General features: G+C 41.2%; 1 protein-coding gene across 6 annotated transcripts in view; it reads right to left on the minus strand.

The window, feature by feature from the left end:
* LOC121960465 (partitioning defective 3 homolog) overlaps window positions 1–26,044 on the minus strand; it is a 383,207-nt gene that overhangs the window by 143,822 nt on the left and 213,341 nt on the right. For all 6 annotated transcript variants that reach the window (XM_088071635.1, XM_088071632.1, XM_088071633.1 and 3 more), the window contains 2 exons: window positions 20,037–20,184; window positions 7,527–7,713 (listed from right to left, as the gene is read on the minus strand). In XM_088071635.1, coding sequence (XP_087927761.1) covers window positions 7,527–7,713; window positions 20,037–20,184 — 335 coding nt within the window. The remainder of the gene's footprint in view (window positions 1–7,526; window positions 7,714–20,036; window positions 20,185–26,044) is intronic.

Raw genomic sequence — 26,044 nt, forward strand, 5'->3', positions numbered from 1 at the left:
CCTTTTCCATCTCTGCTGGTTGACAGACTGTGTCAGAGCTGCCTGGGAAATGATGTTTCCACCTGTGACACAGTCGACTTCTCTCTCTTTCTTTCTCTCCGTTGCTCACGCTGTCCATTTCTCTTCCCTCTCACCTTAATGAGAATTGACACCTATCCCCCACTCTGTCAGCTACAGTACATCCAGATTGAGGTCCAAGCCATGGGGACGATACTAGTAGTATATATAACAAGGTTGTGACAGTGCCCCTAGTGGTCCAAGTGGGGGAGTGAGTTTTCTTTTTCAAGGAAGTTACCTTCCTTCTACCAGCTCAGCTGTTGTTCTGTGTGAGCTGAGCTTTCCAGAAGCCAGAAAGGGATCCTGACTTCAAGAGGAGATCCTATTCAAGTAAAAGAACAATTGCTCCTAGACAATTTCCATTTAACATGATGACTGCAAACTTCTTTTTCTTTTTTTTTCATTAAAATGTGTGTGTTTCACTTTATATCATTTTGTATCCTCTCTCTGAGTTTGGAGATTTTGTAAGAAAAACCTGGGAAATCCTGGAGTTATTCAGGAGGCGCAGCAAACACTTCATCATGTATGTTGTCTTTTTTTTTCGATTTTTTAGAGCAGACTAGCTGTAAGAATGGTAAAATTACAAATGAAGTAGTTAAGTAAAAAGTAGATTACAGAATCAAAGATATACTGTAGTACACTATAGTAAAGAGTTAAAGTAGTTTAAAAAATGAACAGGAAAATTACTCAATCCTTAAAATACTATATATTTTTTTTATCATATCCATTACTTGTAACGCATTACTACCCACTCCTATGAATGGGTTGTAAAGCATGAGACTATGAAAGCATTTTCTATGAAACCAACCATTTTTCTTACATTTTAATTATTATTATTACTAATTATTTTTATTAGGGGACAATTTTGTAAAGAAAAAGTTTCAATAATTGTGGCTAAGGATGAGATTGAGGAATGAGTGCCATAGGACTTGACTTCTTAAATGATTTCTTTGGACCTTTTATTGACAAACATTTAAAAATGATGAGTATTCAGAGTGGATTCTGTTATTTAATCATTGGTGAACTTAAAACCTACCTAATGAAACCCAAGGGCTTCCGATAAATAACCATTATACAATCAAATCAATCATACAAACAACATTTAATTGAGGAAATGGCAGCCTTTTACTAATATCACAAGTTGGCCACTATTTGATGTTAACTGCACATGCATCCTTTCCTCCTGCAGGTGGTAAAACTTAATTCAGGTGGTAAGCAGGGCAGCTCTGATAACAGTGGTTGGTATGGTAATAGCAGCCTGTGCGCCACAGGCTAGCTGCTAGTAGTTAGTTCCTGGCTCATGGTGATGTTGCATAACGCTTCCTAAACTTCAGAGGGATAAGCCTGCTGTGGACACCCCCGGCTTTTTAATGCACTGCAGTGCCAACTCAGAGTACTCTGCTCTCTCACCTCCTCCCCTCGCATTAGTAAGAGAGTGGAAATTTTTACCTTTCTTAATAATTAAAAAAAAGTAGTTTAACAGAACCCTCTGAAGTGTTTGTGTATGCATTAAAGTAGGAAAAGTAGGAAAAAGTGCAGGATAAATCTATTTATGGTTTTCTTCCTATCTTGACTTGACTGCTCGCCTTCACCTTTAGCGTCTGTTTAACAATAACAGGCAAATGAGTCTTGCCGAAAATAACATTAACAACCTTTTGCCATAAATGCACTGTTTTCTCATTTTGTTGAAATGAAGTGTCTGTGCAGAGAAAGTACTGACAGGTGCTGATGAGGTCAGACAGATGAGACAAACAAGACGGACAAACAATGAGACAAACGCGACACGTTATTCATAACATGTTGAGCAAAATACTTACATAAGTTTGTTTGTAAAGTTGTGTGTTTGCTATATTTTTTTCTTCCTCTTAGTTTTGTAGTCTGACCGAGTCAACGGCAGCTGAGCTTGAGGTTTCAAAATCCCCCATTATATGAATACAGTTAATCCTGCTGTTAATAATAATAATAATTTCCATTCAAGTTACTAGCCTACGTTTGTAAGTTGTTCTAAACATTAACAAGCATGAGCATGTAACCAGGGCAGCCCCCCTACTGAAAATATCTTCCCACATGCATGCCTCTCACATTTTCAGAACAATGGAGCTCTCAAATCATTTTAATTCTCACTAATCACACTACAACAATTCTTATAAAACCCCAACTGAAACCCCCTGCACTGTATGGTTATTATGTAGGAAAACTACAAATTTCTGTTCACACAGTGCTGTGTAATTACATGAGCTTAGTGCCTTTGTGTTAAGCGATAGTAAGTTGTAATTACAGCAAACAGGTTTAATAAAATGCCATCATGAGGTATCAATGTGGCCTAAAGTTGCATTTTAATAGACAAAGTAGTGGATTTTTTATCACAAAGGACACAAAAGTGGTCATTTTATTATGCTTTTCTTCACTTGTGTAGTTGGACGTATTGTGTATCTACCAGCCACTAAATGAACAGAAAAACAACACTGTGACTTCACAGAAAAAAAAGCATGTGGAAGCAGGTTCTGTTGTCGGGAGGAGACATATTCTCAGTCTCTCAAAGAGCCTCCTCTTCAAAGTCAAGTTGTTTTGCTTCAGTGCTCTGTAGGTGCGGGGTTTACGCTCCTTGTGGTGCTTTCGCAAACTTCTCCTGAGAAGGGACTTTGTGTTTTGTTTTGTTTAGGTGTTACATTGCAAGGAAACCTTGCAAATACTTTTTAAAAGCTTCTTTTGCTTCTGAAGGACAAAGTTGATGGCACCTTGGTACGGATTAGATGCACTACCAAAGGGGGCGTTGTAATGAATATCCATCTAGGCGTGGGTGATGGTGCACTAAAGTTAAAGAGTCTCTTGGTGCTTGAAAATGTAGCTTAATGCAGCTTGAAGAAAAGCTGATTTGAGTTACTTGTCACTGATTATATTCATATTTAGAATGTGTAAGATTAGACGATGAGTGCATGGTGCAAATTGTCACACATTTACCACTGGCAATTAAAAAATGCCATTAACAATTTTAAATGGCTTTTTTAATACACGCAATATTTTTTTGGACAGTGTTTATCTTACATATTAAATTCTGCTGACTATTTTTGGAGTATTGCCTTACTTTTAGACCAGTCAACTAGTCTAAGTTTTAACTTCTGTTTAAACGTCAAGGACATTCCCTGCTAGAATTATCCCCACTGCAAATGACATGATCTCTGCTTTTTTTTAAATTGTATTTTTAAATTATAATTTCTGATCTACAATTTATTTTAAACTGATTGCAAAGGACAAGAATTTTATTTTTTGCGCACAATCCATGCAAAAAGGAAAAGACATTGCCTGGGCCCCCAGTTAAAAAGGAAAAGACACACCCAACAACTGGCCTTTATCAACGTCTGAGATGACAACCAGGTGGAAACATGAAACACTCCTCCTGCATCTCCTCTCGTATCTGCTCGTATTAGCAGTTGCCATGATTACACAATAAATTGTGTTTCTGACACTGTACCAGATTGCACTCCTGAGAGAAAAACTTTTTTTTCCTTATTTATACAGATTATTCCACTCTTATCTGTTTTACTGTAAATCATTTGGACTTGGTTCTTCCTGTTTGGCTTTGGATTCAGACTAATGAAGGAGGAGGCAGACACCGCAAAGGTAATTAATGTGACGGGTCAGGACCTGGTGCTCAAATGAACTTAGTGCAGATATGCAAAGTAATAACTTACAATCTTTATTTATCCAGTGAAACCTGACAGAAGACACATGCTGCTTTCCATCACCTTCCTGAATCAGACTCGCACACCCATTAACCCTTCACATATTCTCGACTTAACCACCTCAACCTCAGTATGCTACATCTGGCTATGAAGTGGCCACATCAATGCAATAAATTTACATATTTTACTGCACCACCTGGTCTGTTTGAACAAGCAGTCAACTTCTATTCACAAGCTCCATACCACTACCACCTACCTGATAAAAAGAAGGAGAATATTAATAGTAATACTAATAAAACAGTCTATAATGCAGCAGCAACAAATAAAAGCTGGGATATTTGTGCATTATCATTTTAACAGAGATCTAAAAGCACAGGCTGTAATATTTATAGCTTGTTTTATGATTATTTGAGGCCTGTAAAGCTGATGTAGTACAACAACGCTTCATAACAACAGTACCTGCAAGAGGACGCAAAACATGTCTCCACACAGTAAAACGTGAACTAACGAGAGCCATGTATGCGCACATACACAGAATACACACCACTTAGATATTGGCTAGGGATGTCAGGGAAAAAAAAGTAGGTCAATTTATGTGTCTTGTGTGAGATGGGATTTCTACCTCCAAAACAACCATTTATCTTGGGGGCCTGCACATTAACACACTAACATGTGGGCTATCATTCACAGGCAACCTGCAGAGGAGAGGACTGAAACAGAGGGAGAATATCACAGAGGGAGAGACAAGAATGTATATTAACAAAATACTATAAGAGAGAGGTAATTAGATTACACAAGAAAAAGGGTCTTTAATTGATTTTTGTATACATTAGTTGTTATTTACCTTATAATAGCCACTGCCAGATGCTAAAATTACCTTCTGATTACCCCTACATTAACAGAGTAAAGTAATAAATTAATTTTACAAGCCAACTGGCTTGCTATTCTAAGTGTGAACAAAGTCACATACAGCGCCGCTACTGAAGAAAAGAAATAGATTAATAAAAGGGAAATAAAAGGGTAGAGAGAGAGGGAGTCTGAGTTTGTTCAATTCCACTGGGTGAAAAAAGGACAAGAAGAGAAAGAGCCTGAATTACAATGATTTTACAAGCCAACCAGCTACTTTTGTGCTTTGTGTATGCACTGTAGGTGTATAGCTGTGGCCTTGGCAAGGCACCTCCCATGAGGAAGGAAGGCTGCATAATACTGGAGGCCAGAGGTGAGACTTTCACGGCTCTGCACAATACATATTCAATACGTACCAGGCCCTGACTGCACTGTTGCAAGAGCTTAATTAAAAAGTAACAGTTCCAATACATTGGAGCCTGGCTGACCCACATCCCCTGCTGGCTCAGTATGCCTGTTAACACTGTGTGTGTGTGTGTGTGTGTGTGTGTGTGTGTGTGTGTGTGTGTGTGTGTGTGTGTGTGTGTGTGTGTTTAGCTGGATGTTTGAGGCACTTGAAAAGGAAAATGAGAAACGGTAAGTCAGTCAGAGAGAGGATACACCCTTGGTGCGTTTAAGCAGCTGTTAGCATTTGAGTGAAATAGAATGTGTGTGTGTGCATGCGTGCGTGCATGAGTGTGCATGTATTTCTTTGACAACATGAATTATTCACTATAACCCAAGGCAGTAGTATATAGCACACTCCTGCCTTGTGTGCACGCATCATGCACGTGTATGCATGTGAGTCAGTGTGAGTGCCGCGTGTGTACGTGCGCGCATAAATGGTGTGTGAGGAAGTCTGAGTACAGTTCCAGCCATATGCTGTGGACCTAATCCACTATGACAAACCTCTGACATCACATGAACAACAGGCATGCTGAGCAAATCTACTCATTCATAATAAATGAGAGAGAGAGAGAGAAAGAGAGAGTCACCAGGGAATAAGAAATAAAAAATACAAAATAAATAAATAAATAAATAAAACAAGCATCTCTATTCGTGGCAAACAGCATTTCACCTTGAAAGGAAGACAAAAAATCAAGTATGTGGTTATGTTGCAGCAAACTACAACCAGCCAATCACAAGACAGAATCACTATCTGTATAAAATAAAATAAAAATGACTCACTATAAATAGCAAAAAAAGCAAGAGTTAATAACAACCTACGTTTGGAGAAAAAGCAGTTCCTGGCTTTATCATTCAGAAGAGAATGAGGACATGATTGGATGTCTTGTTTTTACAATTTCCTGTACCTGTACTCTGCAACCATACAGGAATCAGTAATTGTAGAGTGAGTGATTATACCTTTAGGGATGAACAGCTCTAACTTCCTGTGCTAAAAGGCTGCCATTAAGTGACAACAATAAAAAAGAAAGACAAGCACAGAACATAGCTGCAGCGCTGAAATCTCTCTTTGTAAAAGTTCCTCTGCTTCACCACTTGTATCCCGAAAGAGACATAGTTCTGTGACAAGGTCAATGAGCCCTGATGAGTTTCATATTTTATTATGAGGGTGCTGCACTCTGCGGACTGAGTGGGGCACTGAAATCCCACTGGGGGATAGGGTTGGAAAGGTGGAGGTACAGTCTGACTACTGCTGGGTCATCCATTATTTAACACACAAACAGAGCCACACGTGTGCTTTGCCAGTGGTGCACATACATTCACACCTTACACAAGTACATATTTCCCAAAAAGTTACAAATATCTTGGGATTCTGAATGTAGCCCTGATGCAAAATTCCATCATTTCCCCATAACAAACTTAGGGTATGATATGAAAATGTCATTTCCTGGTTCATTAAGGCAGATAGTCTGGTTTGCACTGCTAAGGAAAGTCATCACACTATGTAACGAGAAAAGTTCACTCAGTGGAGTGCATATCTCCAACAGGTGTGTCTGAAGGCATGTGGGTGGGGAACAGGGAGTGCAGGGCAGGCTGTGTGTCCAGCATGTTTTCATGACAGCAGTGGAATGCAGTTTACATTATCTAGGTGTAACCAGAGAGGACAGGCTATATGGAGTTAAGCCTTGGACACAATGTCCAGTCAAACCCCTCGCTACCTCTCTCTCCTCTTAAACAATGAAGACTTGAATCTCATCCAACTGTCCCGCCCATATCCTTACAGTCAAGATGGTGGCAAAGATAACAAAAACTGGGATTTATTTCACTCGTTTTGTGACTAACTTTGGTGGATCATATAATATCAGATATTAGATTTCTTTCTGCAGATGCTCCAATTCAACACGAGGCCAAACTTTTCCTTGGATAATAGTTTTTGAGGCCATGAAAAAGGTGAAAATGTGGCCTGCAAAAGACGAGGTAAGGCTTGTTTTTAGTCTAGCCAGTTGCAATAAATACCTTTGACTATGTTACTTTGTTGATATCTTGTGATCTTTCTCTACCAGTTAAGAGTGGTGAGTAGTTAGCAGTCAATGCCAGTATAAAACAGTCAGACAATGTGCACACAAAAATATCAGGCTGACAGGTCCAGAAGAATGTGAGATAAACTGCGAACAGACAGACAGATACACAAACACATGTACACATGCACACTCATGACCAAATGCATAATCCATGCCAGACTTACACCTGGAAGAGATACTTAAGACCTGCTTCTCTGGTTTTATGGATCAGTCAAGGAAACACTACTCTCACTAATAAGCGACAGGCCACGATTTCAGTGACCAGCAGGAAAACTCACAGCCAAACAACCTAAGCTAAACCTCCTGCATGCTGGAACTGAAAAACATCCAGCTTTCTTCCACACAGGGCCTGTCTGAGGTCCATCAAGTGATAAATAATTCAAACAACCCCACTGCAAAGTAACCCACTGCTCACCATTCATTCTGATCAGGCAGCTCGTGAATCCAGGGCACCGGGTTCTCTCCCACAAAGCCCATGTCATCGTGGGAACTGGAGGATGATTGGTCGGAGAGGTGGGCAGGGAGCAGGGGCGGCCTGTCGTCTTCGATCATCACTATGTCGTCCTGCGGCATGTTCACAGTCGGAGAGAGCTGGTAGTTACCTGAGAGAGAGGCAAAGAGGGAGATTAGACATTTAGTTAGACAATTAGTTTTTTTCTTTAATTAGTGGTAGTCTGATAACAAGTGTGACAAAATCAGACTGAGAAAATATGCGAACATGCTGAAAGCAAGTATACACACTCTACTCCTTCACAGACATGTTTACGCAAACATAACAACTTTATCTTACTTCAGTAATTACCAAGATAATACTGAATATGGAGATAACTTTGGCTGAGATAATTGTTAAGTTTCATATCAGGACATGCCTGAAGGACACCACCATTTCTCAGAAAGAGCAAATAATGGTTTGTATAGGGTAGATTTTGCAATACCGCATGCATACAAAGATGCTGTGTGACAAAACAATATACACTAAATAATAGCTAGCTCATAACACTTGAAAATAAAGAAAAATGGACAAAAACGTCTAATCTCCAGATTCCAGTTTTGTTACAGGCAAAAGTTGTGGACCACAGTAGTATTATCAATTCTCTTTCCCTCTTCTCCAAGGACAAAAATGAGCAGAAGAAGGGCTCCCCTGATCTGTATTCTGTCCTGCCTGACCCTTCCCGCTGAGGACTTCTTTGAATCGCTCCTTTGCTGCTCCTCTGGAGTCAAAGTCAATGGGGAATGCGCTGTCATGGTTAGCACTCAGCACCAAGGGCAGGGGAAGAGTTGTTCAATGGCATGAGAAGTGGCATTACAATACAGAGGTGGAAGTTTCACTGTGCAGATTTGATCAGCGTGTGCCTTATTATGGACACATGAAAAAAAAAAAAAAAAAAACTCAAGATAAGTGACGAGATCAGACTTTAACCACACACCTGCTCGCTATTAGACACCGGTTTGGAGAAATGCTGGACTTCCTGTGGCCTTTACTTTTGTTTCCATTATTGGAGAGCCGTTTTGCAAATTCAATAGCTTAGGAGCAATTGTGTGTAATCACTAACAGCAGACAACAATATTTACCCTGGCCAGATCCCAACATGAGTCTGAGAGGCATTTAATTTCACTGGGGCCCGACGAATGATAAATGCATATTGTGGAAGTAAATCTGAGCACCAATCAACGCGGCAATGAGGTGTACAGTGCAGTTTAGTTATTTGCGGAGAACAAAAATTATAAGGAAAACAAAGAAACACAACAGCTGCGCAGAGGAGGAATCCAAGGTGGGCTGAGAAGACCCCCACCACCTCTAAATAAAAGCACCGAAGTCAAACAACAAATGGAAAATCAAGCAGAAATAGTGTATATTCTGGGGTATTATTCATGTATGTCAGGAGTCTTATCAGTGGCATGTGATAGAAGAAATTTATTATACCTCATGTGAAAACATGTTCTATACCAAAGGCTTCAAAAGCATTGTTTCAATGGATATGTTTCATAGAATCACAAAAATGATAGTTGTTTTGGGTTTTTTTTTTGTTTTTCGCATATGCCTGTTGATTATTTTATTCTCATGAAACAAAACTTTAATCCAGAATAAGGGAAGCTGCTTTATACCATGACAAGAAAACCTTCCCAAAAGCCGGCCCCTGCACAGTACTTGCCCATCTGTTAATTGATTCTTTGGGAGGGCTCATCCCTTTGTCTATGGACTGCTCATTTAAACCAGTTAAGATGGCTGCCAACACTGTCCAGGTGAAATGAAGGCCATTTCTCACTTGGGCAGCTTGACAGAGAACCATGGGTAATTGAATTCACCCTGTACTGTAAATCAGCAGGACTGGAGTAATGACAGTGATAAACTCCACGAAGTCGGTTAGACTAAGCTAGACCTATCACTTCCATAGCATGCAGTCCAAGTAGTGAGTGTAATTATCAATATTAAGCATGTATATATATTTAATCCTGTTTTCTTTATATTATTATTTGTGAAATGCACTTATGTTGTAATTAAAAACATATATTGTGATGCACTGTGGAGCAACATTTGCACATTTCTCTAGATACTGAGACAGTTTTCCCAGCTCTGTGGTGAAATCTGCATCTAGGAAAAAAAAGCATTTACCATTGCAGCTCATGGTCATTACTATCTGTGTATTGTTGAATGCAGCAGTGGAGTAAGCACTCAGATCTTGAAGTAACAGTAGCAAAAAGAAATATTATGTCAAAAGTGAAAGTACAGTGACAGAGTGGCAGAAGCACAAGCTAACTTGTAGCTGCATACTGTTGAAAATCAACAGAAACCACTGAAATTAGCAAAGATTTAAACATATTTGGACAGTAATCTGAAGGCCCAGTTATTCCTCTGGTCGTCCTCACAAGTTGTTTGCACTTAGCTGAACAACTCTGAGTATTCACCAACAGTATTAGCTCCTCCATCTTGTCTTCTTTCTGCCTCTGTGATGCCTGCTATCCTATCAACCGGCCAAACCCAGACAGCAATCGCCAAAACTTCAAAATGGTGAGCTCAGTGCGGCAGAGCAAAACTGTTGTGTGCTGAGGGCGGCAGCCCCTTCATAATGAGTCTGCTTTGCCTTACCTTCAGTGAAATGAATGGTGGCAGCAAGCCCCTTAATACTGCAGCTGGTGAAGGTGGTGATTATTTTCATTGCTTCATATAGTTCAGGGTCACTTAAGCTATAACAGTGGATCATAACTTATATGTTGAGAATATTTTGTAATAATATTCAGAAGCTGTAACTCAAGTTATTAAATAAATGTCATGGAGTCAAAAGGACAATATTTGCCTCTTAAAAGTAACGGAGTAGGAGTATAAAGTATCATTAAATGGATTTAGTTAAGTAAAGTGAAAGTACTGCAAAACTGTACAAAGATTGCCTTAATGTACTTAAGTTACTTTCCACCACTGATAATGTGTACATGATCTACAGAAATTATCTTTGTACTCTACTGTTTTGTATGCCTTGTGCTCTGTACCATAGTTAAGAGGTTTGTCCTCTGAGTCCTTGCACAACTCCTCTAAGTCAGTTCTCAAACACTCTTCCCTCCCTCCGTTATCATCAGTGTCTCTGCTTTATAGTCAGTTTAGCAAAAGTGCGGGAGTGTCAATAAGAGTTGCCCTACGGTTGTGTGTCCTTTGGGGCCCTTCTCATACCAGCCTTTACTTCCCCTCCGCTTTCCCTTAGCAGAGTTACCTCTCGGTTGCATCAGCGGCACTCAGAATTTCACTACAGTGACCACCTGGAGAGGACACACCATATCGCAATAATATAACCAGGAGAGCTGTTTCATTAAAAGCCACTCTGCAAAAGCTTCGGTGTGTGTTTCATAGACGTAACTTTCGTCTGTGTTCCCAATATGCACTCTTTAAGACAATACATAACTCATTATCACCTTATATTCAGTCACGTCAGCAGACCACTTTCACTAGCAGAGGACACAGTTTTAATTAGAAACTCGGCCAGCATCCCTCTCCCGGCTTAATGAAATATTTCCAGTCAGGACCTCTTGACACAAGTGGCCAGCTCTGCAGATGAGGAGTTGTTAAAGTCATTCCACTTCCCTCTTTGCTAAGTAGCTAAAGGACACAAGCGCTCAAGCAATAAATGGCTAGTGGACAGGTATAGTTGGGGCCATGCTGATGATTTGAAAGGTGAAAATAATTAGAGAAACTGCAGCACTTGCTTTTCTGCAGCTGTCAGCATAATATCCAGAAAGGGAAATAAGCCTCATCTCCAATACACCAATGAACATTAACTTGAATGAACTCTATGTTTATGTGTTAAACTGCAGTTTTGGTTCACAAAATAAAAAAAAACTGGACTGACAAAATGCAGAGTGAGGAAGACGACACCTCCAGTGGTGTTTTGGCACAGTGCGGTGCGTATGGAGCGCTTCACTCACTGTTTTAACACTGTCATTTTTTACCGGCTCCTCGCAGTTGGTGACGGGGGGAAAAGGGGCAGGTGACAGCACCAGCAGAGACAGTTCGCTTCCTCTCGTCAGCCAGATCGACAGACGGTGTATATGTGTGTGTTCAAGCTAGAACTAGCTGGAGGCATTTGAAAGTCAAGGTTGTTCATTATGGAGAGATGTTCCTGAATGCAAACAAGTGCTGATGAAAGAATCTTGGTGCCTTGTTTGTAGCCTTCTTTTATGCACTTTGAGTGTTGTCTCTGTTGTTTACATCATCTTGCTCAGGGAAGGTCATTTGAGCTTATTGCTGTCCTTAAGTTTCAAGCAATCTTTTACTTCTTAGTTCCCCTGCTCAAAGGCACCACAGTGAAATAACCACAAGCATCTAAACCTGTGAGAGCTCTGAATGTAGTTATTGTTTTCAACAAATCGCACAACCGCTATCTTGGCCACAATCGAAAGCTGTTTTCCAGCCTACCATGACCTTGCCAATCCTTAAAACATTGTAGCCTTTCACTCAGTTCGTGGAATGAAAGCAAAAAAGAAAAACCCAAAACATTAACATCATGATGCTTTTGCAAATGATTTGGCAGTAGCACACATATCTCAGAGACATGTCCACAAGGTCACATGGGGACAAATATTCCTCTAATTAAGACTAATGGTTCACAGAATCCAGCTCTTTCACAAAGAGGCTATTCGGTATTTGTTAAAGAGCTTCTGATTCATGCAGCTGAGGAAAGAGTTCTCTGGCATCACGATTGTGCCACTGTGGCCTTTGTCACACTGTGATTAAAGATAGCTTCTCATGAGTCACACTGAGAGACACACACACACACACACACACACACACACACACACACACACACACACACACACACACACACACACACACACACACCACCCACCACCTCAGCGCCCAGCACTACAGTCACCATCCAGCCTGCTGAAAACAAACAAGTTGTTGGAGGAGGCTTACCATGAATCAGTGATATTGTAATGTCAAGGCTAAACAGGGTCACAGTGTGATTACAGTGGCTGTTAATTTTAATGTTAGAACATTCCATTTTATTCTAACTGTGGTTCACAGAAAAAAGAAAAGAAAAAGAAAAAAGAGGACAGTTACTTGAGTATATGTTTGAATGATCTCCTACCACGGAAACATATATATATATATATATATACTGTATATACACTGTCTCCATGTCTGTCCAAGTAGCTCCACGTCTGTGTATCAGTGGCCACAATTGTACCGTTGTATGGTATACTGTATACGATCATCACCTTAGAATGAACTGAACTTTACACATGTGCACAGCTGCATTATGTTGTTGCTATCCTCTGAAAATCTCAAAATCTCAATGCATCTCAAAAAGATGTTAAATGTGTAAAGGAAATCTGTCCCAATTTTTTTCAGCAGTGCCTGCTCAAATAGTACAACCAGTACAGTCAAAGTCGTGTTTCCACAACTGTACTGCAGCACGCGCAGCCCTCTGGCCAACCATGCTCGGCATGTGGAAGCTTTTCCATGATATTGGAGCAGAGATGTTCTTCCTCCCTCTGGCAGAGAGTGAAGACAGAGACAGATGAGCTCTGTGGCTCCAGAGGCCACCTGGCTGTATCCATCCAAATGCATCAGAGCTTCACTCTCCTCTTTCTCTGCCCTCTGACCAAGCGTTGCCCGTTGAAACATTGAGCTGTAAGGTGAGAGGTCACACTAATAGCCCCACTCCATCTTCTTTCTTCTACATGATTCTTTCCATCTCTGTCCATCACACACTTTCACTCTCTTCCTTCCTCCTTCAGTGACACTTTGGCCTATTGATCTGACTGGAGGAGAGATCATTAGCTGATCCATGGCTATCGGGCCCATACGGGGACTACAGTCAGTAATCATCTTGCATACATGCCAGTACCAACCAAAGCCTTATGTTCACCAGTTGTTTGGTATGCGCAAGGGTATATTGTAGAATTTCTCACCAGCAGAAACTTACAAAACAAAATGAGCAAATGCAGTCTAACTGAAGCAAACAGTTTAGGCTCAAGAGCACCCTGACAGCGTTCCATCATGTTCCATGACAGATGCACACGATGCAGTCAATGCAATTGATTAGAACATTTTGTTGGTTGGTTTAATGACAGTGCCTTTCTTCCTTGTAGAGAAACACAACATCGCTATTCAGTTGTCTAGGATTTGAATAGGGACACCAAACACTAAGACTCACAGAGACATGTGGAGTTAATCAGTGATTCCCATGGACCAAGAAACAGAGTACTCAGCAACCAGTCAGAAGCAGTTGTTGTCTCAATCCTGGGAGGGAGGTGTTGTCACACAGATCCCTACAACCACAAAATGTGACTATTCTAACTGTGTACTTGAACATTTGGTGACAGCTTGATGCAAAAATATTTCCATGGAAGTCAATAATGCCGCCAAGATGCTGTTGCTGCTGGCATTGGTGATCTTAAAGCGCAGAGCGTCAAACTAAACCAACTACTTCTCTGCTATATATTACCATGACGACTAAAGGTTTTTATCTATTCCAGAGGTCAGCAACAATGTGGAAGAGTCTACGTCCTATCCAAAACTGTTATTTAGCCTTTAAACACTATGTGAATATGTGAAACGCTCAGTGAATATCATCTCTGACCACCTCAACCCTTTCACACATTTGATGCGATTCACATGTGTGGGTTTCTTTCAGACACAAACATGAAAATATCACATCGCAAAGAATACATTAACTAGATTTTGAACGTGGCAATAGTGACCTGAACACCTCCACAGCTGAATATCACTGTTTAATTAAAACTTCTGCACCTCCAGGTGTTGAGTGGAGCAATGTTCGAATAATGTGAGGTCACCAAACATCATGGATCAATAAGAATGATAAAGGAGAAAGGTGTCTCAGTCTATCAGGTGCAGCAAAAGTAATGGGAGAGTCGCAGAGATACCAATCAAGCGCTGTCTTTACACGCCCATGCAGTACTTAGAAGAGGTCTAATTAGACAAGTGAAAACACCTACATGGATGGACCATGTGGCCCTAAATATAAATCAGTTTCTTGCATAACTGTACTTTAAAAAATGCAAGATGCTAATAGAGTGATTTTTACACTTTAAGGGATTCGACAATTTATACCTTTTTTTATATTTGTTTTTCATTATGCCTCAGTTGGAAAAGATGTTTTCTCAGCAATACCTTTCTTAATGAAAAAAAAATTAAAGCCCTAGATTTTAACTTTTATAAAACATTTAATCATTTTTTCATGTTTGCTGAAAATGTCACTAAATTAACACTGCACTAAATGAGGCAGATCATTTGTGAAAAGAAAAAATCATATTCTTTTGCCTACTCTATTGTCGCTTCTAATGGCATTACTGCATGTGAACAAAACCAACCAATCAGAGCCGAGGAGTTTTTTAAACTTATAATCATGTCAATCACTGCTCATAAATTGCGGTCAAACTTAGCTGTAAAAAGAGAGAGCGGTACTAGGGTGGTATCAAATTTGGTGGCTGAGTAAACAGTAAACTGAAATATGTTCCTGAAAAACATCTGATGCAAGAAATAGGCAATAAAGTTACAGAATCTTGATTCATATTCGATCATTTCGCCTAGCTTGACAGTTTAACTGCAGTAAATAAGAAGTGATTGACATGATTGACAGCTGTGTTAGAGACTCCCCAGCTCTGATTAGTTGTTCTTGATGTGCCACGGTACATTCTAGCAAATGTCATTAGAAGCAGCATGAAGAGGAGGAGATTTTTTTCCACAGTGTATCTTTCTCATGTACTTCTTTCACAATGTGGTGAAAGTTTCAGCCAATATGAAATGAGTTACCTTCATAAAAGTTACCATGTGTAGCTTTTACTGATTGATGGCTGAATTCCATAGAACTGCTTCAGTTTCAGGGTCCTGCTATAGTGCATGATAGCTCAGTGTCACAATGTCAAGACTTACTGAGGTGCTTGAATAGAGTAAAGCTCTTATTATCTATATTATTGATGTTAATAGTAAGACCTGTGCCTCCCTTCTGTGACAAATCAAAATATAAGCCGTGAAAAGGGCCTATTTTGTGAGCATGTGTGTTAAATTTCCATTTTTAAACAGCCTCTAAATTATTGCATTTTATGAAGATTTTATTAACGACTACAAGTGCTTTAAAAGTGTTAAAAAGGTTCACATCAAGTACACCTATATTTGGGCAAATGACTACAGTGAAAAAGTACAGTAAAGCACACAAAAAGTGAAAATTCCAGAGTAAAACCATTTACGTCTCTGTCATTTTCTCACTGAGGCGTGCTAATAGCACCCTCAAGCAGTCTGGACTCCAAATTAAGGGAGGTCACTTTGCCTCAACTCCTGCACTGATGGCTGAGCATACAGAGAGGAGGAGTCTGCAGACTGTGAAATACTGGAGGTGAGGGGACAGCAGGGTCAAATCCTGGGAAGACAATCCCACCATTAGGGAAACTATAGAGTCCGGAGACAGCCAGAGGTTGGTGTGTTCCTCTTAGTCTGTGTTTGCTCTTTTGTCGTTTCATTCTTTTAATGAATAAATCTTCCCATTATTTCACCATATTTTGCTGTTACAAATTTCTTTCTGTGGCTAATTTTGGATTTGGGTCAGTGTCTACAGGATTTTGCACTGTCACCTGCACTGCACACATTACATCCTGTGAACTCCTACTTTCCTGTGTGACAACAGCATGAGTCCGCTTGCCTGGTTCCCACCTCCGGCCTCGCGCCCCAACCCTCCCTTATTCCCGTGCCAGTCCTAGGTGTGCATTCTGACTCAGGCACTTGGCCAAACAGCCACATCCACAGAAAAGTGTCAGTCCACGTCCCTCAATTTTCACCCCAGCGTGTGGACGCCGTGTCCAGCAGCACTTTTCAATTAGACAGAACGGAAGGCGAAGCCGGGTGTGATGCTAACGACCTTTGCGTCAAACCTCGGCTGTCGCTGTCACACTGTGCAGGAGATTTCACTCAGTTCCATATTTCCTTCCCTTTAATTCAACTTTTCTTCCTTTCTTTCTATCTGCTTTTCCATCTCTGAATGAAATTCTCAGTTCTTTCACCCCAAGGGCAAAAGGTGGATGGGAGTGAAAGGAAAGCAGGAGAAGAAAAGAGAGAGAGAAAGAAAGTGTCAGGAACTCATTTTATTTGAGCAGGAAATTGAAGCAGAACGCACTGTATGTTCACCACCTGCTAGCTGTGGATTCAGCCTCTGGCCGTGATGCTATGATGCACGGAGTGTGCATGTGTGAAGCTAAAGCTGACAATATCACAGCATTGTATGGTTTACTGAAGCAAACAGGAAATGAGATTACCTCTGACTATTGATTATCTGAACGTGTGCACCCACAAACACACACACAGCAGACAGCAGATAGTTCTGAATGACAGCCCAAAACACTACGGGAAAGATCAAGGCAAAGTGCCCTTACAATCAATGTGATGGCACTAAACCAGCTTAATAGCACCTGTCTCTTTCCTTTGTCATTCGGAACTTTTCTTTGCTGTTGCCATGGTAATCATAATACCTATAATTCATTCAATTGTCCTCCTTGAGATCTTTCCTTATGGTTTCACAAGAAAGACAGCAAGCTACCTGTGCCTGCTGGGAGTAGACAAGCTTGTCCAAGTTTTTGATCAATACATGGGTGAGGGGAGACAGGGCATCTGCGGGACACTGCAGCTGTTTTTCACAGAAAATAGAGAGCATAGCAATAACAACCATAGGTGGGCAGAAAATATATTTTACAATATCACTGTATTGACTCACTGCCATCTGCAATAACTCACAATCAAAGTCAGATCTTAATTCTTAAACAGCAAGACCATATCCCATTTACCTCTGTGCCTTGGTCCACTTAATGGAGCACAGGAGAGGAACTGATTAAGTTAGAGAATTCTTCTGCCGTCTTTTGAGACATAAGATGCCTCAGAGTTTTGTCAGCAATCACTATTTGGAATAATGTATGGCTCACATCAGTGGAAATGGAGCCTAGTCTGATGGAGAGGTTGTATGTGAGTCACTGTGCGTGTGCGCATGCGACTACAATACGTGTACATAGAGCTGTATCTACGTCCAACCATATCCCAAACTCCACATGTCTGGCCTTCGTGATTCAGTAATTTAGCAGGTCTAGATATACTCAGCATCAAGCTGTCAGTCAAGCCCTGGTGGCTGTGTGCTTCCTGACCTTGCAGAGCCGATGTTAGCATCTGTCCTCTAACCATTACTGTCACATCTCACACGTCAGGCAATATGTCTGAGCCCATCTGAAGCAATACATAGAAGAAGATACAGAGTGGAAACTGATATCGTCTTTCTAGCCTGCAGAAGTTTACAATCCGCACAGAATAATGCATTTCAGAGAGTCTTACTAAGTGGCGAGACGGCAACAGGAAATTTTGTGATATGACATTCTTATAATGTCTCCATGTCTGCTTATTTATCTCCTTAATTCAATCCAAAGTGGGTAAGTGTAGCACACTGAGATTCTGGTTAAATTTAGAAAAGGGAAAGAAAAAATCAACCGACTCTAGATGAATATGAATGAGCATGATATTTTAGGAATGCAGATGTTATTTGCTTTCAAAGTCAATTTTCTGACATTTGATCAAGGTTAACTAGATCTTCGCTGTGCTGTCAGTGAGATGCAAGGTCATTGCCACTTCCTTAAAAGACAGAAAACTTTCTCCTGCTCTAGCATTCCAGGGACAAAGCAAAACACATATTTTACATTTTCAGTAAATTTTAAATTTAAGAGGAGAAAAGAAGAATCAGACATTCAGTAATTGCAAAAAGCAAAAATTTGACCGACCTTTGGAAGCAGGAAAGTCCTGCCTCTATTTCTCAGGTGCTGCATTTTACCTCAGTGCGGCAGTATTGTGTTGTTGCAGTGAATACAAACTCAACTGTGACTGCATCAGGAATTTAAATAACAGAATTGTGTCAATTTAAAAAGATGACGACCTGTCACAGAATGTTGGCACGGGTTAATGAGGGCACGACTCCGAGACAGCCTCAAGACAGAGAAGAAAAGGAGCTGACATTTTCTTGCTGCAAGACAAGCCGAGTCAAAGATCTGAGACTCCGCCGAGCTTCGGCTGTGATAACTTACTGCTTTAGCGCCCACTCCGCCCCCAACCCTAAAACTTTTCCACTTGGCTCATTTGACTCCCACTCCGCGGGATGAGATGAGTGCTGGGCGCCCTTGAAGTTTCAATGGCAAGAAACTTTTCCATCAGCGCGCCCACAGTTGCCGCTTATGATCACAGCGGCGTTCAGAAAAGCCTGCGTCGGGAACAGCCAGTGGAATAAATAAGCCAAACTGAGAGGAAAACCAAACCAATTTTGAGAACTTTTGATTTGGGATGGAGGAGAAAGACACGATGGAGGAGTGAAAAAAGAGAAGGGGAGCGAGAGAGACAGAGGGAGAGAGAGTGTCGGGGGCAAGCCCTATTGATCTGGAGGCTTAATTAACCATCAGATGCCTCTGACACAGCCTCTGATCTTCTATGATCAGTGGCAGAGTGGCACCGCTCTGGGGGAGACGGTGAATAAGGGGATAGAAGAGAAACAGGAGAATGAATGGGAGAAGGGCGGAAGGGGAGAAAGTGTAGATCATTGACGGATTACAAATTCACTCCATCCGAGGAGAGGAGGGTGGAAGGGTGGTAGGGTGGGAGGTGAAAGAGGAGAAAGGCTGAGCGATGGGGAGATCGTGAGACGGTGGGGAGATGAAATGGAGGCAGGAGGGAAGAAGAAGAAATAGGAGATGTGTGAAAAACAGGGATAGGCAGGAAGTAAGAATACAAGTGCATAAAACCCACTGTGTGTGCTGAGAAAGGCAACATGGACGCATGCAACTACACTGCATCATCCCCCCACAAACACGCCCTCTTCACACTAATGCAATCACCTTCAGCTTCTGTGCGTATGCATATGCGAAAGGTCCATCGATGTTGAGATGACAGCAGTGACGGGTCGAGGATTGAATTGCCAATTCTAATACACCTGAAGAGACGAGATCTTGGCCCGCTGATGTCAACTGGGTAGAATGGAAATTGACCGGAGTGAAACCAGTCGGGAGTGGAGTGAAGGCAGGGAGGATTGGGGATGACGTTAATCCCTGAGAGGTTTGAATAGTGAAACAGCGTACCTAAGGATGCGGAATGATGAGGAGGGGGAGATGACGCTTTGAAGGTGATGCTGGTTTGTGGGTTTGAAGGATGGAACGCAGAGGGGCTGGGGTTGATGTTGAAATTGATCAGGGAATGTCAGTTTACAGACAGCAATTCAGGGGGAAAAATATATCCAATGAGCGTGAGGTTAGCAGGTCAACCACACTTCCCATCAACGAGAATGGGCAGTGATCGGACCCCCAAAAAAATCCAATTTGTGGAGTCGTTTTGTCTATTAGAGGTTGAAAGAGACACAAAGGTGCTGAGAGGGAGGGTGGAATGACCTGTGATATCACTCACCAATGCGTCCGATCATATTAGTCCGCGATGTGGGGTTGTTGTCCAAGCCCTCAATGCTTTCATACAGGGAGTGGGAAATACGGCGCTCATGGTTGTCCAGTGGAGAGTTTGCAGAATGCTCTGTGACCGGAGGGCTGCCAGGGGCTTGCTACAGAAAACACAGAGAGATGAAGAGTAGGTATGGGGATGAAAAATAAGTGCAGTGCCAAATTCATCTTCCATTTAGTGTGATAAATATCTTATTTATATATATCTTATTTTCCTTCAAGGGCCAATCTAAAGGAAGAAAACACCATAAACATTTGAAGCATAGTCACATGTGCAACTGTTTGTATCATTTAGATTTCTGTCTTTCAAGTGACTATAATAAAAAATTATTACCGCCAATACTATACTACTTTAAGGGTGTACTGAATAATGTATAGACGCATACAGAATTAGCTCCTCTCACTCATCACTTCTGACCCAAAAGGAGTGTGTGGCAGTGTATTTTCTGCAGAGACTCTGCCCTCTGCCAATATTTTCTTTTTTTCTCTTATGTTTTCTGTGCAGATGACGTTCGTTTCATGCACACCAACAGCACTCAGAAGAGGTTGCTATTTTATATAGTGACCAACTGCCTGAAAGCAGCAAACAAAAGTGAATCAGGGGTTGGCTTTTACTTTCACTTGTCTAGTGAGTGTGTTTACAAACGGTAACTGACCATCCTGTATAGCATTCTTCTATCTATTACTACTCATGTTTTACTGCATCTCTTTTTACATCTTACATACCATTGTATTAAGATGTCTTCATTATTCTGCCTACTTTAAGGCCAGTAAATCAATTTAAAACTGATTGAAGGTTCCAGTCACCCTTTTGTTTAAATACGCATCATGTGCCTTTGGAATAATCATTAATCCCAAGTGAACATGTGTTGCTGTAAATCAAAGCAAGGATGGAAACATTTCATATAAACAAGAAGTTATACACACACTGACAAATTCACACACAAAAGAAGGAACAAGTCTAAACGGCTCCTAATGTGATGCCGTCAATACTCCAAGAACATGGAACGGGGGCTTCGGTGTCCATCTCGGCTTACGTCGGTATTTTCTGGCTCAGCAGTGTGAAACGGCTCCTGCAGTAGTCCAAGCTGGATAAAGCTCCATGGATTTCCCATAGGCCGATAGACAGCTGTCTCTAACAATGGACCCCAGTAAATGGACCAGTGACATTTGCTATGTGGTCAATACTCCGCACTGCTGGTTATTGAGCCCACTGTACACTCAGTGCATTTGTCAGTCTTGGCAGGGGGAAGCGGTTAGCGGTTAGTCTTTGGGTCTGGAACCACTGGGCCTGAATTCTGATTCTGGTCTTCAAAAACCAATAGTCTGTCAAATGTGGTATTTTTAGGATAGAGACAATGGAGCTACCACAGCAAGAGTCATGAAGTAAAGAAGGAAAAAAAAACCTCACATCCACGTGCAGAGAGTTAGAGAATAAAGCTTGGGCCTTGGCCTTATTTCCCACAATGCTCCATAGCAGCCTATGGGCAGCGGGGGGAATGCACTGGAGAAGAACTCCCTGTACAGGACCTATTACAGATAGCTCCCTTACAGCTAGATAGTCTTTCGCAGTTCAACTCTGTACCTCAAGCATGCTTTAAACCAGGAGGCCCTGGCTAATATTGATGTCTCACAACACTCTGCTGGCTTGCGGCCAAAAGAAAGGGGAGTAAAAGATCAGACAACAACTGCAGCAGGAAGACAGGAAAGCAGGAGGCTGAGGAGGAGAGAAGAAGAGGAGGTTTTGGTTAACAAATGAAAGGAATAACAAAAAAAGGGAGGATTGTTGGAGCTGATGCCCCGGCGCCGTGTGGGTGTCGCCTCCTCGTGGGAGCAGCATACCCTGGAAGACGCATAGCAGGGCAGAGGGACTTATCGGCTGTTTAATATAAATGAGAGGATTAATGAGGTTGAGAGCGCCAGACTTTATCAGGACAGCGTGTTGATAAGAGCGAGAGGCAAGCAGGGAAGGTGTATGAGAGAGAGGATGTGAAATGGAAGGCCGGGTCAACACAATTACAATCAGAGCCACGGCAACTGGCAGCCTTATAATAAAAAGCATGTCCCCAGATGATTCAGACTCAATAAAGCTTGAATTGTTGAAATAAAGATTTATTTTACTCGCTTCTCTCTCTTTCACTCAAGACCTCTCTGCATTTTTTCAATCTGCTTCGGATCTGTCATGAGCTGAAAGGAAGGAAGATGAAGTGTTTCAGGTAAGAGGCAGGGAAATGTGCGGACAGAGAGCGAGCAGCTGAGAGCCAGATGATATGAAAACTATGTGTAGAATGTGTCAAGAGGAACAGATCTCAGAAAGACCACTCTGTAACTGTCTCCCCCCTATCTCTGAGCGCTGAATAGATTTATTTTTAAAGTATTCATTGGCTTCTATGGCAAATAGACTTTAGAAGCAACTTAACACAGAGGCAGAATGGCAGCCATTTAATCTTTGTGTATCCAGCATTAATTAAGCCCGCTTCCGTGCATGCTAATTCTTTAGCACACTGTGGATGTTTACTGACTTGGGAATGTTGACGAACTAGTGCATGACAAGCTGTGACATTTCATGCACTCTCCGCTGTCACCTGATATTTGATAGTGATTCAACATTAAGATCTTTCCCCAAGAAATATCTTCTGATAGCCATGCAGGAACAGATGCATTTTGTCATCCCTGCAGAGAACAGGCAGCAGGTTAATAAAGTAATGAAATGAACAAAAGAAAAATTGGATAGTAAGCACTGGCATCAATCATCACAATTGCCTCAGATGACAAAAAATAAAATGCTTTGTGGTGTCACGGTGTTAAAAGACAACAACAGCAACATTAAGTTGATGAAGGAGCTTAGCTCTTGAGAAGTGGATGTGTTTCTTTAAGTTTTTTCAGTGTCTTTGTTGTAATTTTAGTCCTTTCTTAACACCGATTCTCATCACCTCATCATGTGTTTAATCTGTCTTAATCTAGTCATTTTCAGAGTGGATTATCCTGTTGACTGAGGGAGAGGGCAGAGCGCTGTGACTTACACTGAGCCCAGTCAAGATCATCCACTGCTCAGCTCCCACTGGACTCACTGAGCATGTCTGTGTATTTTTTGTGTGCTCAAGGTAATGCTGGTAATTTCCTGTGTGAATGCAGCCTGAGTGTGTGTGCATACCTGTATTCATGTGCATATGTGTTTGTGTTTATATGCGTTTGTGCAGAACCATACACAAATGTATTTTTGCCTGTGCATCAGCATCTCCCTGACCTTGAGTACTCAGTGAGGGAAAAGAAGCGGTGTGTTGACAGGGCTAGTCTTAAGCTGTCAACTAAGGCTAATAATGTCTAGTCCATGGCCATTTCCTGGCCTTCTATCCTGGTCTCAGCCTGTTGCTGTGGCCCTAATCCAGTCAACCTCCACCATAATGCTGTAATTACAATCCTTAAGCTGCTGCATCCTGCCCCAGGCACAACTCACCTCTCCGCTGGCTAGATACCCCACTTTCATTAGCTCCTCACATCCACCTAGAGCCTCATCTAATACCCGCACTTCCCAAAGTGGGTGCCCAGGTCTTTTAGGAGTTCTCAGTGAAACTTCAATTTCACAAAAACATCACGCAGAGAGGGAATCAGCACGATAGCAGGGTATGTAAGAATAACTTGTGGTCAGATTTAACTGTTCCACCACTACTGTTTCTCAAAGTAAACATGTAATATGTTTTTTTACAGAGATTTAAAAAGGCACCCAGATGCACTACAAGAAAGGCAATACAAGAAAGGTGAGAAAAGTTAAACTTAATGCAAATGTCCTCTGAAAAAATGCAAGACACAACCAGGCAAGATCCACTGTGATTGTTTTGATTCTTGCAGGAACAGAAGCTTAGAGTTGTTTACTAGTCCACTCCATTAGGGGATGAAGGATCAGTCCCAGCTCAGACACAGACTGCTATGTTGATTAGTCTCAGGCATCATCGTTGTATTACAACAGTTTCTACAGTACACTCAAAAAAAAGAAAACATTTTTTACTTTGAGTACAAACTGTGAAACAAAAAAAAACAAAAAAATGTCCTTGTGTGTAGAACCACAGCTATTAGATAAGAAAAGTGACAGTCAAATACATGCTCAATGCAACTAACCAACAGAGAAACAGATTCATGAGAGGCCAGACTGCCTGCTACGATGTATCTGTACTGTATGTGAATGCAGCCATGCTGCTGTACTGACAAATGCTAGCATTAGCATTCTGATGTGCTCATATTAACAATACTAACATACTGTTTTCTTGCAATTATAATGTTTACCCTGTTTGCATCTTTGTTTTAGGATGATAGCATGCTAACATTTGCCAAGTTGCACTAAACAAAATGTACAGTTTAGAGTGATGGGAGTGTCTTTATAGAAAGTTTAACCCGATGATGGCTTTGGATTAGAAGTTGCTTCCATTCATCCTGCCATAAAATTTGGCGCACAAGAATTTTATGGCAATCTATCCAATAGTTGGCAAGATATTTCATTCAAAATTTCAGATGTCAGCAATATGCTGGTGCTTGAGGAAAAGTTAAGATATCACCAAAGTTAGTATGCAACCCTCTGGGGGTCGTGGTAATCCATCCAATAATTATTGAGATATTCTTGGCTAAATCAAACTGGTCGACTGATCAACTAATTGTCCAACATAGCAATTCATAAACTCATTTAGGTAGGTTGCCTTAAAACATGAATAAACTTAAAACATTCAAATACATACACAATATGACAAAATTATTTCTAGGTGTATTTACAATGTAACAATATACAGTAAGATCGATATTTTTTTGTTTGTTTTTTAATTAATCCTTTGTTTATGAGCTTCTTTAAAAAAATATCACTTTAAAAGGTTTTACATTACAACTTTTACTTCAACACTAGACAACCCTTCTGTATTTCTGGTTGCAACCTCTCTTGAGTTGATAGTCAACTGTTCATTTAAGCCAAGTTCAAGTACAATGCAACAGTATCATATACAACTAACACGTGACAACCAATATTATGTTACAAAGTAAAAGGAATGTGTGTGTGTTTATGTATTCACATACATCCAAGCACTTGGATTTTTAGCACGCTTCACCTTCGCCATCCTCCACCATGGCCAAGCAGCCCACTCAACCACCAGATTCAATATATTATTTTCTCAATTGGTCCTATTGAGTTTCCCCTGCTGCTCCTAAATGAGTTAGTCTTCAGAGAGCCGGCTGGGAATGAGGGCCCAGCAGCGCCAGAATTGCATTTCTGCTGCTCTGCGATCTACTTCCCTCAATTTAGTCACTACTTCATTGCAAACTGCATTTCCCAGAGTGCAATGCTGTGTGCCCTCACTCTATCCTGATCCTATGAATCACTGCTATTTGCTATGACAGCAGCAGAGCTGTAGTCACTACGAGTCATGATCTTAGTGTACTTCAATCAGTCTAGATGAAGTCAGTGGGGGTGGACACAGGTTTCCTTCCCTTTCTCTAACTTCTGATGTGGGCCAGCATCTCAATGTTTTAAGGTCCCTTCCAGCAGTGGTCAGCTCAATACTAATAAAACCATAATTTACTAGGCCTGGGCTCTGATTGATAGCTCTCTCAGGGCTCTATCGATCACCCCCTCTCTCATCCGAGTGAGCATCTTTTGTTAGGTCCAGCCACTTCCTTCCCTCTTGTCTCTTTGCATAAACGTTCTTTTAGTGACTAACAAGCAATGCTTATGGAATGGATTACAAACAGGGCCATTGGCATGCTGAGGAGACTACTTCAGTGCTCCTTTATAAACAGAATAAGCTGTTACATGCACTCTCCTCACAGAGTTAACTAAGCTTCTATGTCTCAAAGCTCCTCTGATGCAACAATGCTAAGGTGAGTGCAGTGAAAAAGTGTCTGCGGCTTTGATCTTTCTCTTGTGCCTCATGCTGATTCTCATCTATAATAAAGTGGTGATGCAGTTTTACCTCACTATGTTTC

The sequence above is a fragment of the Plectropomus leopardus genome, chromosome 21 (assembly GCF_026936395.1).
Source record: "Plectropomus leopardus strain MGB_pleo_1.0 chromosome 21, ASM2693639v1, whole genome shotgun sequence".
Taxonomy (NCBI): domain Eukaryota; kingdom Metazoa; phylum Chordata; class Actinopteri; order Perciformes; family Serranidae; genus Plectropomus; species Plectropomus leopardus.